Source organism: Mytilus galloprovincialis, chromosome 3, assembly GCF_965363235.1.
Source record: "Mytilus galloprovincialis chromosome 3, xbMytGall1.hap1.1, whole genome shotgun sequence".
Taxonomy (NCBI): domain Eukaryota; kingdom Metazoa; phylum Mollusca; class Bivalvia; order Mytilida; family Mytilidae; genus Mytilus; species Mytilus galloprovincialis.
In genome coordinates, this window is record NC_134840.1 from 106800457 (window position 1) to 106818946 (window position 18490).

General features: G+C 32.9%; 2 protein-coding genes across 2 annotated transcripts in view; one reads left to right on the forward strand and one right to left on the reverse strand.

Annotated features, from left to right (window-relative positions):
• The window catches only part of LOC143066871 (uncharacterized), a 68570-nt gene extending 66271 nt beyond the window's left edge, over positions 1-2299 (reverse strand). The window contains exon 1 of the mRNA XM_076239682.1: positions 2122-2299. Within this exon, the coding sequence (XP_076095797.1) occupies positions 2122-2232 (111 nt within the window). The 5' untranslated portion in view covers positions 2233-2299. The remainder of the gene's footprint in view (positions 1-2121) is intronic.
• Positions 2300-2552: 253 nt separating this feature from the next.
• The window catches only part of LOC143069714 (dihydroxyacetone phosphate acyltransferase-like), a 79620-nt gene continuing 63682 nt past the window's right edge, over positions 2553-18490 (forward strand). The window contains exons 1-6 of the mRNA XM_076244483.1: positions 2553-2718; positions 4589-4785; positions 10029-10205; positions 12201-12330; positions 12675-12878; positions 13752-13903. Coding sequence (XP_076100598.1) covers positions 2682-2718; positions 4589-4785; positions 10029-10205; positions 12201-12330; positions 12675-12878; positions 13752-13903 — 897 coding nt within the window. The 5' untranslated portion in view covers positions 2553-2681. The remainder of the gene's footprint in view (positions 2719-4588; positions 4786-10028; positions 10206-12200; positions 12331-12674; positions 12879-13751; positions 13904-18490) is intronic.

Here is an 18490-nt window from a genome sequence, read left to right on the forward strand (position 1 = left end):
GATGCATAAGGCTTTTGAAAAGTTGATCTGCACAAATTTTTCGACTGAGTCAAGACATTGCTGATTTAAACCTTCAATTTAAGTTTTAAGAACAATCATGCAAAAAATATGCAAGCTTGAGAGTGCTAACAAAGCAATTTTCTAATTAATTTATATTCCAAAGTCGCAGGACTCCTATAAAAATAGTTATTTAGAACTGACTTTAAAATTTGTCAAAGACATTGCTGATATATAATATCATATAAATTTGTCAAGAATGGCTTGAATTGTACATGTGTGAACATGTCATGCAACTAGAGCTGTCTGAGTGACATCAAACTGGATTTTCCTGCATGAAAATTATATTTGCAAGTCTGAACCTCAAACAGGATCAAATAAAATAATTAAGAATTTAAAATTCTAAAACTCAAGGATATTAAAGCTAAAATTGTGAAATCAAACTTGACCTTCATGAAGTCAAAAGAAACAACATTATCTAAATTTGAAAAGATTCCATCAAAGTGTTTTCATATTTTCATATTAATGAACAGAAACAGTTTGGCAGCCTGAACAGTTAATTTTCAGCTGTTCGACAACTAATTAGCCTTGATTAAAATGCAAAGATGGGGTTGTTTTGATAGTACTTAATAATGATCATGTCACTTATATGACTGGATGTGTGTGGCTGTTAAAGGCAAAAGGTTTGGTAAAAAAGATCACAAGTTATTTTAAAATGACTGTTTCTTAAAAAGGCCTTGAAAACTAAAAAGTAGATGATCGCTTCATGCTTAGCCAGACTTTTACCGAACATTATACAAATCAGTTCTTAGGGTGAACACTAAAAATCTGGAGGCCTGCTAGATGTTGTAATTTGTTTAAAATTAGTATGGACCTGGGACTATTATACTTACTTTTAGTATAATAGTCCCAGTATGGACGAATAAGAGTATATATATTTTTTGATGCACAACGATAAAATGTACATTTTACTTTATGATTTACTTTGATGAATCATGTTAAATTCTTCAACAAATTATCGGTAATGAATAATTATGTGAGACCTCTGATGGATCATGATAAATATCCAATTTGACGATCACAATCACAGTAGCTGAAAATCGCGGTTTGACACCTGACGATATTAAGGGCTATTTCACCCTAATGATTATATGGGGACGAAGTCCCCTAATACAGTAGAAAAATCAATAAAAAAAAAAAAAAATCAGGAAAATTTCCTGAAATTTTCATTGTACTATGAACTCAAAATTGTTCAAATTTTTTTTGTCGCCTTTTTTAATTCTCGCATTTGCACAGAACACAGAAATCTACTTCCTTCGTCCGGTCTCGTTGTCATGAGACTTTGATTAGTCTAGTAAAATGTAGGAACTCAAGGAAAAGGGTGGTAAAGGGGGGCCCTGAAAACGGAAACACGTGAAATAAAAATCGCAAAAACGTTGCACAAAAGAAAAAAAATCAGAAAAAAACGAAGCACGAGAAATAAAATCGTAAATCTTAATGGAGAAAGTAAAGTAATTTATTGATCAGCCGTTCTTGGAGATCATCTAGTCATTATATAATGGACATTATGACCCTGCAGTCACCTTTAGCGTCCGCTAGTTGCAACTGATTTGAAAGAAAAATCATGTGATTATTCATAATAATTAATTTGATTGCAATTTTAAATATTCTGGGAACACATAATTTAAAATAATCTCCAAACTGACTTTGAATTTAGTCCTGGTTTACCTTTTAATCAAATGCGGGACAAGCACGAAAAATTAAGAGTACTGACACGAAAAAAACGGAAAATAAATAAAGGAGAACACGAGGCACGCACGTCGAACCAAACACGAGAAAACGAGAAGTCAAAACATGAAAAAAATGTTTTTTTTTGACCAAATATTTTAGTTACAAAAAAAATAATTCATACAGACTTTGTCCCCATTCACGGGTAATACCTGCCTCATATTAACAATTAAACTAGTGACTAGTGTGTGCATGAAACAGAGAAGAAGATCTATGCAGGGAATTTCTATACTAAGTAAGTTCATGTTCAAAGCGCAGTCAGAGACATAAATATTATTATAAATACATTTGAATAGTATATGTGTGTGACTGCCTATGGCAAATGTTTTCATTTACATTTTCTTTTTTCTTTGAAAGTTTACAGGATGTGATGTCCATTGAAATAAAGATTATCACAAAGAGTAGCAGGATTCTTTTTATGACAGGTTTAGTGTATTGATAGGCCATTTTCTCATGGAATGGTCAGTCTTGCACGCACCTGTTTTCAGGTGCAGACGAATTTCATTTTACGACATAACTCGGTACCACATTAATCAAGTTTAAACTGTTGATTAATATTATTTCATGCTACAATTGTGTTTAAAACATAATTAAGTTACAAACATAGTATTTCTAGCAAATAGTATGTAATAAATTTTATTTTATAAAGTCGTAAATCGCGTTATCGTCATCCAAGTATTGATGGTGTTTTTAAAGTCCTGCATTTTGATTACAGTAAACAAGTAAAATATTAACCTTGATCGATCACGCCACCGGTAAAACTGTATTCCAGTTTACTGTTTTTCCTAGTTATATGCTGAAAGTTTATTTACAGAGAACCAGAAAAAACACCAACAACATTTGCAGAACTTTGGAATTCGTACTGAAGGGTGCAAGACCATTTACCAAGCTCAAATATGTCAGACCAGTCAAGGAATTCGTGGATTAAACAAGGTATCAAAAGAAAATTCTGTACTTCACATTCATCATAAATTTTCTCTCTTATCTAATCTTCTCATATTGATATTTATAAGTTACATCTTACACAAGTTCATGATGTAGATGTACTGATGTAGTACTTCACAACATTTATATGACATTGACAGTTATCTAAATCAAATCACGACTGCTTAGACCCGTGTGAAAGACATCTTGGCAATATTTTGGTGCGAAATGTTGAATTAAGTCAAAAAAGGGATCTATAAACATGTAATTTTAAAAGATAACTTGGATTTAAGTTAACATTTTTATTTACATGTTTATGGGAGATTTTTTATTAGGGCCTTGCCCGTATTGTAAAGTGATGGTTCTGTCAGTATGTCGGTAACAAATTGTGTCTGCTCTATATCTGGGCAACCGTTATAATTTCATACTTTATACTTGACATTTATATTAACCAACATCAGAGTGTGTGTCATAATATTTTTACAGCTTTTAGATCATGGTCAAGGTCAAAAACTTTGGTTTAAGTTGAGAACCATATGTCCTATGGTTGTACACTCAGACTCTATATCTTGAGAACGGTTATGATTTCAAAGTTTATACTTGACATGTATATTAATGTACATCAGAGGGTGTGTCATAATGTATGTACAACTTCCTAGGTCAAAGGTCAAGGTCAAAAACTTTAGCTTCAGTTGACAACCCTATATCCTATGGTCAAGATCATGTGTGCTCTATATCTTGAGAACCATTAGGATTTAAAAGTTTATACTTGACATGTATATTAACCAACACCAGAGGGTATGTTATAATGTAAGTACAAATTCCTAGGTCAAAGGTTAAGGTCAAAAACTTTGGTTTCAGTTGACAACCCTATATCCTATTGTAAAGATACAATTTTTTTAGAACACATTATTCGCAGCGGGCCCACAGAGATGGCACCCATCTCAATGATTATAAAAAAGAAGATGTGGTATGATTGCCTATGAGGCAACTCTCCACAAAAGACCAAATGACACAGAAATTAACAACAATAAGTCACCATATATATGGCCTTAAACAATGAGCAAAGCCCATACTTGCAAACTATAACTATAAAAGGCCTTGAAATAACAAATGTAACAAATCAAACGAGAAAACCAACTGCCTAATGTATGTATAAAAAATGAACAAAAACAAATATGTAACACATCAAAGGATATCCACTGAATAACAGGCTCCTGACTTTGGACAGGCACATGCATACATAATGTGTCGGTTAAATATGTATGCTGGATCCCTACCCTCCCCTAATCTGGGACAGTAGTGTAACAGTACAACAGAAGAACGAACTAGTTCTTACAATATTCTTCCTATTTGAGGTTAGGTGTGTCAAGTTATTAAAACAACCCTCCCAACAATAGGTACATTTTGTACTTAACTAGATTGGTCATCTTCTTAGCCATTTCAGTATTGTTGTAGACATCTTGATTGCACTTCTTACATTTGACATTGTTATGATATTAAATTGGTCATTAAGTAATAACAACTTCTTTTCTGCCTCTTTCACAAACCAGTTTGCTATTTTGTTCCTGGCTATATTATAATGGCCTGGAATCCAAGATAGGGTTGTTAAGATGCAGGATCTTTAAAGCTAGCTATAGACTCTTAAGAAACTTATGTACAAAATATGGTAAGAAAGGGACAGATTAAACATGGCTATGTAAACTGTTTAACAGATCAAAAATAACCATTAATCAATAGATTATACATTTTGTGCCTCAATTCGAGTATAGTCCATCACTTGACATAAACATGTACTATTAGTATTATATACATGTATATTGAGATCAACAGTTTTTCTTTTCTTTTCAGTGTTAATATTGTCTTCTTGTTATTACAGATAATCCAAGGCTAGTGTCTGCTCGACAGAAAGACATTTATGAAGATATTTTGGAGGACAGAAGACATTCAAGCGATGTTGTTTGGTCATTTAGGACGAGAGAAGAACCAAAATATAAGTACAACAAACCAAGAACTCCAGATGAGATCAGAAAACATGTTATGCACAGTGATCGTGTTAAATATGCTGTTGAAAAGGTATGTTTCTGTTTTAGTGTAATTGAATAAAGTGTTTGTGTTACTGTTACACAAAATTCAGTACTTCGTATATCGTGGCAATCTGTTTTTATTTGGGTGGAATTTCAGTGTGCTTATCTAGAGAGTTCCATCAACATTCAGCTGGTAAGTCAATTAAGATCATAAGATTGGAGTCCAACAGAACTGACACATGCTGGGTAGCCATTAAAGTGCAAAATTTACCCTTTTCAAGCATTTCACTGTTTTTATACGACCGCAAAATTTGAAAAATTTTTCGTCGTATATTGCTATCACGTTGGCGTCGTAGTCGTCGTCGTCGTCCGAATACTTTTAGTTTTCGCACTCTAACTTTAGTAAAAGTGAATAGAAATCAATGAAATTTTAAAACAAGGTTTATGACCACAAAAGGAAGGTTGGGATTGATTTTGGGAGTTTTGGTCCCAACATTTTAGGAATTAGGGGCCAAAAAGGGCCCAAATATGCATTTTCTTGGTTTTCGCACTATAACTTTAGTTTAAGTAAATAGAAATCTATGAAATTTTGACACAAGGTTTATGACCACAAAAGGAAGGTTGGGATTGATTTTGGGAGTTTTGGTTTCAACAGTTTAGGAATTAAGGGCCAAAAAGGGCCCAAATAAGCATTATTCTTGGTTTTCGCTTAATAACTTTAGTATAAGTAAATAGAAATCAATGAAATTTTAACACAAGGTTTATGACCACAAAAGGAAGGTTGGGATTGATTTTTGGAGTTGAGGTCACAACAGTTTATGAATAAGGGACCAAAAAGGGGCCCAAATAAGCATTATTTTTGGTTTTTGCACCATAACTTTAGTATAAGTAAATAGAAATCTATGAAATTTAAATACAAGGTTTATGACCATAAAAGGAAGGTTGAGTTTGATTTTGGGAGTTTTGGTCCTAACAGTTTAGGAATAAGGGGCCCAAAGGGTCCAAAATTGAACTTTGTGTGATTTCATCAAAAATTGAATAATTGGGGTTCTTTGATATGCCGAATCTAACTATGTATGTAGATTCTTAATTTTTGGTCCCGTTTTCAAATTGGTCTACATTAAGGTCCAAAGGGTCCAAAATTAAACTTAGTTTGATTTTAACAAAAATTGAATCCTTGGGGTTCTTTGATATGCTGAATTTAAAAATGTACTTAGATTTTTAATTATTGGCCTAGTTTTCAAGTTGGTCCAAAATTAAACTTTGTTTGATTTCATCAAAAATTGAATAAATGGGTTCTTTGATATGCCAAATCTAACTGTGTATGTAGATTCTTAATTTTTGGTCCAGTTTTCAAATTGGTCTACATTAAGGTCCAAAGGGTCCAAAATTAAACTAAGTTTGATTTTAACAAAAATTAAATTCTTGGGCTTATTTGATATGCTTTATCTAAATATGTACTTTGATTTTTGATTATGGGCCCAGTTTTCAAGTTGGTCCAAATCAGGATTCCATATCAAGTATTGTGCAATAGCAAGAAATTTTCAATTGCACAGTATTGCACAATAGCAAGAAATATCTAATTGCACAATATTGTGCAATAGCAATTAATTTTCAATTGGAGTTATCTTTCTTGTATAGAATAGTAGTTGATAATATATGTTGGAAATTTGCCAGACATGACTATGATGTCATTTTCTATTTTTATTTGCCAATAACTTTATGTAAATAACTTCATTGGAAATTTGCCAATATAAAATGTTGCTGATGAAGTTTTTTTTCTTTTACTACCAACCAATCTTTACCATTCAGTGATAACAAGCACTTTATTTTACATTTTAATATTTTATGATGTATTTAAAAGAGTAGTTATTGTTGCAAACTCCATTAGAAATTTGAATTGATATCAGTTTTGGAGAAAGGGAAACGGGGATGTGAAAAAAAAGGGGGGGGGGTTAAATTTTTCTCATTTCAGATTTCATAAATAAAAAGAAAATTTCTTCAAACATTTTTTTGAGAGGATTAATATTCAACAGCATAGTGAATTGCTCAAAGGCAAAAAAAAACTTTTAAGTTCATTAGACCACATTCATTCTGTGTCAGAAACCTATGCTGTGTCAACTATTTAATTTTAGATTTAAAAAGTTTGAAGAAGAAATCATTAATTGATTTGTAAAATCTTGACATTTGTTTTGTGTAAAAAAAACCCATGTAATGTCAAAAATTTGATCACAATCCAAATTCAGAGCTGTATCACGCTTGAATGTTTTGTCCATACTTGCCCCAACTGTTCAGGGTTCGACCTCTGCGGTCGTATAAAGCTGCGCCCTGCGGAGCACCTGGTTTAAAATGACATTTCAAGGCAAAAGGTTGTACAACACTAACATGAATGAACATGTGAAGATGAAACTGAATTTCTTAGGTCAAACCAACATAAAAACCAGATAATATATAGTTCATGAACTGATATCTGTTTGTTCTGTCTTTTTTTTGCCCCACTTATATGCTTAGGGGCATTTATGTTTTTCAGTCTGTGCGTTCATTTGTTCAGGTAAAAGTTCATGGTCAAGGTAGTTTTTGATGAAGTTTAAGTCCAACCAACTTGAAACTTATATTCAGTACACATGTTCCTATGATATTATCTTTCTTCTGTTGAAATAGAGTTTTTACCCCAATTACACGGTCCACTGAACATAGAAAACTATAGTGCAAGTGGGGCATCAGTGTACTATTGACACATTCTTGTTATATTTGGCTATGATGTCTTAACTTCTACAATTTAATGTTATACTTACTTACTTAATCCTCTTCGTGCATACTTGCACATGAGGCCACTACCAACGCCCTCCACTGTTGCCTGTCTTGTGCCTTTCTTTCAGCTTCTCCCCATGTCATTCCCATGATTCTTAGTTCGCTCTCTATTGTACGTCGCCATGTTTCTTTCGGTCTCCCTCTCTTTCTTTTCCCCTCTGCTGGTGTCCAACGAAGAGCTATCCTTGTGATGTCATGTTTGTCTTTTCGTAGAACATGGCCTATCCATTTCCATCGCCTTTCTTTAATTTCTGTTCTGATGTCTCGTTGTAAGGTTAGGGTGTATAGTTCTTTATTACTGATGGTTTTTGGCCAGAAGATCTTGCAAATTTTCCGAAGACATGTATTGTGAAAAGATGACAGTTTGTTGAAGTCAGATTTTATTACCCTCCATGACTCTGCACCATATAGCAAAACTGATTTTACATTGCTATTATAGATTTTAATTTTTGTGGACCTGGATATTGATGTTGTTTTCCATACTGTTCGTAATCTGCAGAAAGAAGTTCTGGCTTTGTTGATTCTTGCCATGATATCTTTGCTAGTGCCATTGTCCTGGCTGATATTAGTACCTAGATAAGTAAAATTTTCCACTTCTTCTATGTTGTCTCCTTTAAGTGTTATTGGTTGTTTACTAGTTTTGTAATTCAGGCTAATTATCTTTGTCTTTTGTGCATTTATCTTTAAACCTACAGATAGAGCAGTCTCATGTAGTCTTGATGTTTTGTTCTGCATGTTTGCTCTAGTTGTTGATAATAGGCATATGTCGTCTGCAAAATCTAGATCTTCTAAGATTGTGTTCATCGACCATCTTATTCCAGTTACTCTGTTGCCAAGTGTTCTTCTCATGCACCAGTCGATGACAATGAGGAAAAGAAGGGGAGAGATGACGCATCCTTGTCTAACTCCAGATTGTACATTGAACCAGGTGGATTGGGTTCCATTGTGTAGGACACAGCATCTGTAGTTGTTGTAAAATAATTTGATCATGTTAATTATTTTCTCAGGTATGCCATACGATCTCATTATTTCCCACATGCTGTCTCTGTCCAAGCTATCAAAAGCCTTTTCAAAGTCCACAAAGTTTATGACGATGTTGTGTTGCGATTCTATGCACTGCTCAATGATGTTTCTGAGTGTGAATATGTGGTCACTACACCCTTTATTGGCTCTAAAACCTTCTTGTTCTTTCCGCAGGGTGTCATCTATAGCATCTACTATTCGTTTGGCAATAACTCTTAAGGAAAACTTTTGCAGGTACAGATAGTAGAGATATACCTCTCCAGTTGTTGCAATTTTTCATGTCACCTTTCTTGGCAAGTTTAAGTAGAAGTCCTTCTTCCCAATCTTCAGGTATAACTTCTTCCTCCCATATTCTGCTAAATAGTGTTTGTAGTATTGATGCTGTTGTTTCTACATCTGCCTTAAGGAGTTCTGCACTGATGTTATCTACTCCAGCTGATTTACTATTTTTTAGCTTGCATAATGCTTTCTTTATTTCACCTAGTTCAATTTTTTCTTCTGCTATATCTATTTCAATCTTGTCTTCGGTGTTATCAAATTGAGCTGGTTTGTCTGGTGGTTCTCTGTTTAGAACTTCCCGAAAGTGCTCTGCCCATCTTTCAAGTTTCTGTGATTCTGATGTTAGTACCTCTCCATTCTTGCTTAAAACTGGTGTGTCATTGTTGTTGCTTTTCCCACATAGCTGTTTAGTGATCTTATATACAGTACTTAGTTCTCCATGTTTGCATGCCTCTTCTGCTTCATTTGCCAATCCTTCAATGTATTGTAATTTGTCTTTTCGAGCTTTTTTCTTAACTTCTTTATTAAGTTCTGAGTATTCTATTTGTAGCTTTTCTTTCAACCTTTCTGATCTTGCCTGATTGTACTTACTTTTTGTAGATCTTCTCTTTTCAATAACATTCCAGGTTTTATCTGAAATCCACCTTTTCCTTGTACTGTCTCTAATTCCAAGCACATTTACAGCTGTATCGTTAAACATAGTTTTTACTTTGTTCCAATGTTCATTTAGATCAGGACCAATGTTGTCGTTGTTTTCACTGATATTTTGTAGTGTTTGGTATTGGTTTCTTATGCTGATGTTAAATTTTTGTCTTATCATGTTGTCTTTGAGGCGGTGGATGTTATATGCTTTTCTGTTATGCTGTGGTCTGACTACCTTTTTCAGTTTAAGTTTAATTTTCCCAAGTAGAAGGTGATGATCACTTCCACAATCGGCTCCCCTTTTGACACAGACATCCATCAGTGACTTTCTCCATCTTCCATTTACAATTATGTGGTCTATCTGGTTTTGGTCCCTGCCATTTGGTGAGTTCCATGTAAGCTTGTGAATGTCCTTGTGTGGAAATAAGGAACCTCCAATAACTAGATCATTCAAGCCGCATAAATCTACTAAAAGTCCACCATTTTCATTGCATTCTCCACTTAATGTTATGGTGGGTCAATAATTTTTTATTCCAGGTTTGTTCAGAAAGTGGATTACCAGTTGAAGAGGTATGGAAGCAAGCAGAAGAAGTTATGCAGGAAATGTCCCACAATCTAAGCATGGGAGCCATTCGAGGATTTGCAATGTTTATGGTCAAAGTTTTAAAATCACTGTTTAAAAGAGTATATGTTAATACAGAAGGAATTCAAAAGGTAAAAAACTTGTTTCTTGATCACATAATAAGTAGCAAAATGTATTACTTTGAACATGTTGTATGTGATTTGAAAGTAAAATAAGGTGATAACTGTATTGTATTTTAATCCTTTGTAAAACACAAATTGAGTTTGCCTAGCAACATGTAGCAGACAGGTAGAATGTGGGATTTACCCCTTCAAAATATTTGTCAATGTCCAATGAAAATTGTCGTTACAAACGAATTCCATTAGAATATACCAATTTTGTTATTCCCAAAAACATGCTTGAAAACAATAAGAATAGCATAAACAAGAATGGGTTGATATCAGGTACATTGAAACTCAGAAAGGATAGGCCTCTACTGCCATATAATTCTAAAAATGAAACAAATACAAAATGTAGTTGAAAACTTCTGAGGGCAATATGATGGAATCTTTAAAAAATCAAAGGCTATTAAGAAATAGAAAAAATGAAGTGACGTTACTATCAAAATAGTCTTATTATTTGTAGGTAAAATAAAAATGATTTATTCCTATTTTTGAGAAGGAGCTGTGAAAGAATACCCAGTGTTACTGATGCCTGGTCAGTAATTATTTTGCTTTTGACCTATATATGCTACTTTACTGTATTATCAGGTCAGAGAGATGTTAGTACATGATGACCTACTTTTCTTTATTATCAGGTCAGAGAGATGTCAGTAGAATACACAGTGTTACTGATGCTTAGTCATAGAAGTTATTTTGACTATGACCTACTTTTCTTTATTATTAGGTCAAAGAGATGTTAAGCCATAGAAGTTATTTGACTTTGACCTACTTTTCTTTATTATTAGGTCAGATAGATGTTAAGCCAATGAAGTTATTTTGACTATGACCTACTTTTCTTTATTATTAGGTCAGATAGATGTTAAGTCACAGAAGTTATTTGACTATGACCTACTTTTCTTTCTTATTAGGTCAGAGAGATGTTAAGCCATATAAGTTATTTGACTATGACCTAGGCTACTTTTCTTTATTATTAGATCAGATAGATGTTAAGTCACAGAAGTTTTTTGGCTATGACCTACTTTTCTTTATTATTAGGTCAGATAGATGTTAAGACATAGAAGTTATTTTGACTATGACCTACTTTTCTTTATTATTAGGTAAGATAGATGTTAAGTCACAGAAGTTATTTGACTATGACCTACTTTTCTTTATTATTAGGTCAGAGAGATGTTAAGTCATAGAGGTTATTTGACTATGACCTACTTTTCTTTATCATTAGGTCAGAGAGATGTTAAGTCATAGAAGTTATTTGACTATGACCTACTTTTCTTTATTATCAGGTCAGATAGATGTTAAGTCATAGAAGTTATTTAACTATGACCTACTTTTCTTTATTATTAGGTCAGAGAGATGTTAAGTCATAGAGGTTATTTGACTATGACCTAGGCTATTTTTCTTTATTATTAGGTCAGAGAGATGTTAAGTCATAGAAGTTATTTGACTATGACCTACTTTTCTTTATTATCAGGTCAGAGAGATGTTAAGTCATAGAAGTTATTTGACTATGACCTACTTTTCTTTATTATTAGGTCAGAGAGATGTTAAGTCGTAGAGGTTATTTGACTATGACCTAGGCTATTTTTCTTTATTATTAGGTCAGAGAGATGTTAAGTCACAGAAGTTTTTTGGCTATGAACTACTTTTCTTTATTATTATGTCAGAGAGATGTTAAGTCATAGAAGTTATTTGACTATGACCTACTTTTCTTTATTATCAGGTCAAATAGATGTTAAGTCATAGAAGTTATTTGACTATGACCTACTTTTCTTTATTATTAGGTCAGAGAGATGTTAAGTCATAGAAGTTATTTGACTATGACCTACTTTTCTTTATTATCAGGTCAAATAGATGTTAAGTCATAGAAGTTATTTGACTGAACTACTTTTCTTTATTATCAGGTCAGAGAGATGTTAAGTCATAGAAGTACATTTAATTTGACTTTGACCTACTTTTCTTTACTTTCAGGTCAGAGAAATGTTAGTAGAATATCCAGTGTTATTGATGCCTAGTCATAGAAGTTATTTTGACTTTCTTTTGATGTCATATGTGTTCTATTCCTACGATCTTCCACTGCCTGTTATTGCTGCTGCTATGGGTTTGTATATTTGTGTAGGGAAATTATTTTGTCACATGAAAAAAGTATAACACAATTTAAATTGGGGAAATATATAAAACAGCTTTATGTAAATTGATAAAATATACCTAACTTTTTTACTTACATGTATAAAAAAACCTAAAAATGCAAGTATGTTTTCATAAAAAAATATTATCACATGCTTTGATAGCAAAAATATTTCTGTTATAAACTTAAATTATATTTTACATCATGGGATATATAAATGAATGGTCTTTTTCAATGTCCAAGAAAAAGTTGTTCTCAAATTTTCACTATAACAAAAATATACAAGTTTATACAAAATAGCATATATTTATTTTCAGATTTTATGGGTATGAAGTTTTTTGGATGGTTGTTGAGAAACAGTGGTGCATTTTATATTCGAAGAAGTTTTGGAGATGACATGTTATACTGGGCAGTATTTACTGAATATGTCCAGTCTCAGCTGGTTAACGGAGATCATCCTATAGAGTTTTATGTTGAGGGAACCAGAAGCAGAACGTCAAAGTCATATGCTCCAAAATTTGGTAGGCTATATGTCACTTTTTTGCCAAAGTGTCAGTTTGTTTTTTAGATTAAATTTTCCTATTTTTTTAAGAGCAACTAATTGAATTCTTTGTGAGTATGAGCAAAGATGTGCAGTGAATATCAAGTTGGCAGCAACCCAACAGATAAGAATCACATTTTGGTACCGGTAATCAAAATTTGATCTTCTTTCAGTTTCTATGTTCAAATTTTTGGTAGTTGGTTGACTGATGAAAAAAATTGTAAATCAAAGAGAGAACCATTAAATCTTTGAGAATAAAAGATATACTAATCTTCAAGGTATATTTTATTCATTGGACAATCAATCATGTATATATATATATATTTAAGGAATGACTGTAATATTTTTTCTGTCTATGAAGAAATAACATAAAAAAATTTGTGCACACTGAATAACGCACGTAGCGGGTTATTTAACAGTGTGCACCACATTTTTTATGTTATTTAAATAGACAGAAAAAATATTAGTCATTTAAAATTTAATTCTAAATTCCATTTTAAACTGTAGAAAACCATGATAAAACGTTGATGACGTCATGGTCACATGACTAAATTTTGTCTATGGGCTCATAACAAAATAATGTCAGCCAATCAGAAGACGCGTTACATCCAAAATTAAATTATATATATATATATATTAATTTTGAATACTTTGTCAGTGGTGTGTTGCACTACAAAACAAACTATATTGAATTGTCATAAATGTATCCTACCACAAATATATATATTTTTAATCAATTTAGGAAGAGAAAAAGTGAAAAAGTAATTCTGAGGTATAAGAGAATGCAAAAAAGTATCTCAACAATGTCATCATTAGATAGAGAATTTACAAATTTTGTAAACTTTTATTTCAGGAATGTTATCTGCGTCATTAGAACCTTATTTTAAAGCCCACATTCCAGATATCATGGTTATACCTATTAGTATAAGTTATGACAAGATTTTAGAAGAAACATTGTATTCTTACGAAATATTAGGTGTACCTAAGCCGAAAGAGTCTACTTCTGTAAGTAAAAGATATTTATAAACTTACTGTACAATCCAAGTCACAAGAAAAATACAAAATTGTAAACAAAAGAATTGTAGAAAAGTCAAGTGATGTAAACTTGAATTCAATTTCGTGTAACAAGATATACACAAAATAACTGTTCAAGTCAGGTGAAAATTTGTATGTGAAATAACTGTACAAATAAAGTAGAAAGATATATTCAAATAATTACAATTACAGTTATGTTACAATTACGAATTCTAATGCAACAACGTTTGTAACGTTCATTTTGATTGGATAACGTCACTTTTTTACATGGCATCAATTCACAATTGATGCTATGGGACGTACGCGCATGCGCAGACGGCATATGACAGATTTTAATTACATGTTTTAATGTTGTTTTCTGTCAGTTTCATTAGAATGGAGGTAACAATATTGTATTTCAAACTCTGACAGCATCAATTGGGGATTTGATGGCCGCAAAATACCTGTTTACTGTCTCCGCTAACGCGTCGCCAGTAAACTTTATATGCGACCATCAAATCCCTAATTGTTGCCGTCAGAGCTTAAAATACAATTCAGTTATCTCCTAAATAATTGTACGTCAATTCACAATAAATACAAATAACTGTGGGGGGCAGTGTACTCTTGCCCACTCAAAATATCTCAGATTTTTTTTTAGAAATATTCAATATGAAAGCTAAATCTACTTTTGAAAACTACTGTATTAGATTTTGTGCTTTTGTTAAAGTCAACATACAACATACATGTTATGATGGTATGATACTAAACCCCTAACGGGAAGGATTGTGCCTGATGTTCATATGATGAAATCATAATCTTTCAGTCAGTTTAATTGAAGTCTGGAGCTGGCATGTCAGTTAACTGCTAGTAGTCTGTTGTTATTTATGCATTACTGTGGATTCATTTATTTTCGTGGGTATCAATTTTCGTGGATAGAGGAAAAAAGGCATTTCGTGGGATACGTAAATTCGTGGTTCGCTGTTTCAAAAATAAAAAAAAATGTTTCAGATACTTAAATTCGTGGATCTCTGTATGAAGAATAGTTAAAAAAAAGAAGTAAATCATTGAAAATGTTTTGAATTGTCAAAATCTTCCCTTAATCATTCTATGTTAAAGTGTTCATTTACAAGCGTGGACAAAGGCAACTAATGATTTGTTTGCTTTACAATTTATAATTTGTCGTTAGAATTTTATAAGGTATACAAAGGTCTTTGATGTACAACTGATTGAAAGTTATTTTTTCCTAATCAAGACATAATATGAAGTAATTAGAAAATGATCAAAAGTAAGGAACAAGCTAACGAAGTTTGCCATCCAAGCTAAAACCCAAGCCATAAAACAATGATAAAATTTACTCATCTCACGATTTTATTATATATACTCTGGGGAATATGATTCCTTCATAACAAACAATGTCGCTTCAACAGTGGTTAAAGTCCGGTAGTATTAAGGTGAAAGCTCCTGCCACACCAGGCTTGCCCGATCCATCTCAATGCAGTACACAACGTGATGTTCTTGTAACCCAAGCAGCCAACGACGGTATTGACACGATGAACTCTGCTACTAGCCTTCCAACTACTCCAACCAGAAAACGCAAACGGGGAGACTACAACTATTATGATGACGAAACACGTGCTAAAATTGCCAGATACTCAGTCGAGAATGGCGTTGCTAGAGCTGCACGCAAGTTTTCCAGTGACCTCAACAAGAAAGTTAGCGAGACGTCTGTTCGTAGCATGAGAGACACCTACCTTAAATTAAAAAAACAAGGTAACTATCGGGATTTTTTTTATCTGTTTTCAAAGGAAAATATTTTCTTTTCTATTCAATTTTTAGATTCAATGCTAAATATAATTATATTTATTGAAAATTTCTTCAACATTTTACTTTGAATTTTTTTTATCTTAATAGTACTAGTACTTTGGTTTTTTTACGATAAAAAAAGATAATTTTATTCTTATTTTTACTAACTAGTTTCATATTGGCATTAATTATTGCACTTAAAATGTCGATGATCGAATTTTTAATTAAATTTTTTATTTGCATAACGTATGTATAATGTACTGATCATGTATAAAGGGACTATAATTAAATTATGTAACAGTAAATCGCGTAAGGTTCAAGTGCCAGTAAATTTTTATTTTGATAAAATGTTGTTTCTGTCCAGAATAAAGAAACACAATGCTCAAATGGCATTTTATCAGAATATTAATTGAAAGCAATTTGTAACCTCGGGGCTCATCCTTTGACCAATTTGTTTAGTAAAATTTTATTTCGTAAAAAATGTCGTTTTTGTCCAGAATAAACTAAAGTACACGCTTATACGACAATTTTTACGGAATATTATTTGAAATGCAATTTGTGTCCTCCCAGCTCCTTCTTAATCCAATTTGTACATTGTGTCCTCCCAGCTCCTTCTTAATCCAATTTGTACAGTAAGATTTTATTTTGATAAAATGTTGTTTCTGTCCAGAATAAAGAAACACGATGCTTAAACGGCATTTTATCAGAATATTATTTGAAAGCAATATGTAACCCCCGATCTCTTATCCAATTTATTAAGTAAAATTTTTATTTCGAAAAAAAATGTGCTTTTTATCCAGAAAAATAAATTATACGCTTAAATGACAATTTCACGGAATATTATTTCAATTGCAATTTGTCTCCTCCCTGTCCCTTCTTAATCCAATTTGCACAGTAAATTTTATTTTGATAAAATGTTGTTTCTGTCCAGAATAAAGAAACACAATGCTTAAACTGCATTTTATCAGAATATTAATTGAAATGCAAGTTGTGTCGTTTTTGTCAAGAATAAGCAAAACAACATCTACAATTTATCGAAATTTTATGTAAAAAAACCCACATCTTTACCTGTATTCCCTTATTGTTTACATAAATGTATTTGTAAAGTCAAAGGTGTGAATTTTCTTGTTCCTGTCACAAAAATATCACCTAAGGCCAATGTCCCGTCCTTAATCCTTTTAATGAGCAATAAAAGTGGATTTTGACACGGTAATTAACAACTCGTTTACCGTTATTTTCTAATGCATATTTTTTATCAATTTAAAAACGTAAAGTATGATTGATATTTTAAAGTTTTTATTATTTATTTAAGGAGGTGGAGACATAGAAGTTTTACCAAGATCGCCACGTGGAAATCCTCTCTTACTTGGTCACCTAGATAACGACGTTCAACAATGGATCCTTAACGTTCGTAAGAACGGCGGAGTCATCAACTCACGCATCGTTATGGCAGCAGCTGAGGCCGTTGTGACAAAGTTCGCTAGACACAAGCTGCAAAAGTATGGCGGGCATATCAACATCACAAAGACCTACGCTATTTCCGTTCTCCGCCGCATGGGCTTCGTTAAGCGTAAGGGAACCAAGGGTGTAAAACATCTACCAGCTGATTTCGACGACATTAAACAGGAGTACGTAAAAAAAGTCAGCACAGTCATTAAGCAACACAGCATTCCTGACTCTCTTGTGATTAACTGGGACCAGACCGGGTGTCAGCTGATACCAGGCGGCGACTGGACAATGGAGCAACAGGGCTCCCAACAGGTACCAATCACCGGTATTGATGACAAACGTCAAATAACACTTCTTCTAGCAACATCTATGAATGGGTCCTTATTGCCACCTCAACTAATCTACCAGGGTAAAACAGATCGTAGCTTACCTAAGGGTGTTGATTTTCCAGACAACTGGGATGTTACAAGTACCGAGACACATTGGAGCAACGAAGACACAATGATCCGTTTTGTAGATAAAGTCATCTTGCCTTACGTAGAGGGTATTATTGAAGATCTTCCTCTTTCTCAGAAAAACCAGAAAGCCGTAGCTATCTTTGATGTATACAGAGCCCACACAGGAGAAAAGCTACTAAGCCACTTAAAGAAAAATGACATTATTCCCTTGTTTGTGCCTGCCGCCTGTACTGACAAACTACAGCCGTTGGACTTATCTGTAAACCGAGAGTATAAAGAACAATTGAAATCTAATTTCATGACTGGTATTCAGCACAAGTTGTGCAACAGCTAAACCATCAAGAAGACATCACCGGTGAACGTGAACCAAAGGTCATCGTAGATTTGAAGACGTCCGTCATGAAACCCATTCATGCCCAGTGGGTAGTTTCAACACATCAGATCATTTCCACCCGTACTGACCTAATCAAGTCTGGCTTCCGTAAAGCTGGTTTATTGTAAATTTGACATTATAACATTCTATCTAGTGCTTTGTTTCGTACTGGGTGACATTGTATGTATGTGAACTAAAGTCTTGTTAAAGATTGTTAAAAGTATGTGTGCAAATGTGTTGTTATGTGTATTTCATTTATTATATGTACTTGTATGTAATGTTTGTTAAAATGTTTAAATGAAAGTAGAATACTAGTATATGAATAAATGTAATCAAAATACTATTACTTTTCTATTTTATTTAAAACACGTGTTTTGTTACCATGTTTGTACCGAATCAACACTATACTAGTATTGCAAAAGTTAACCGGAAGTAAACATCCGATTCATTTCACATTTGTCGGGATTATTCTTCGTTGAATTCTTAAATTCGTGG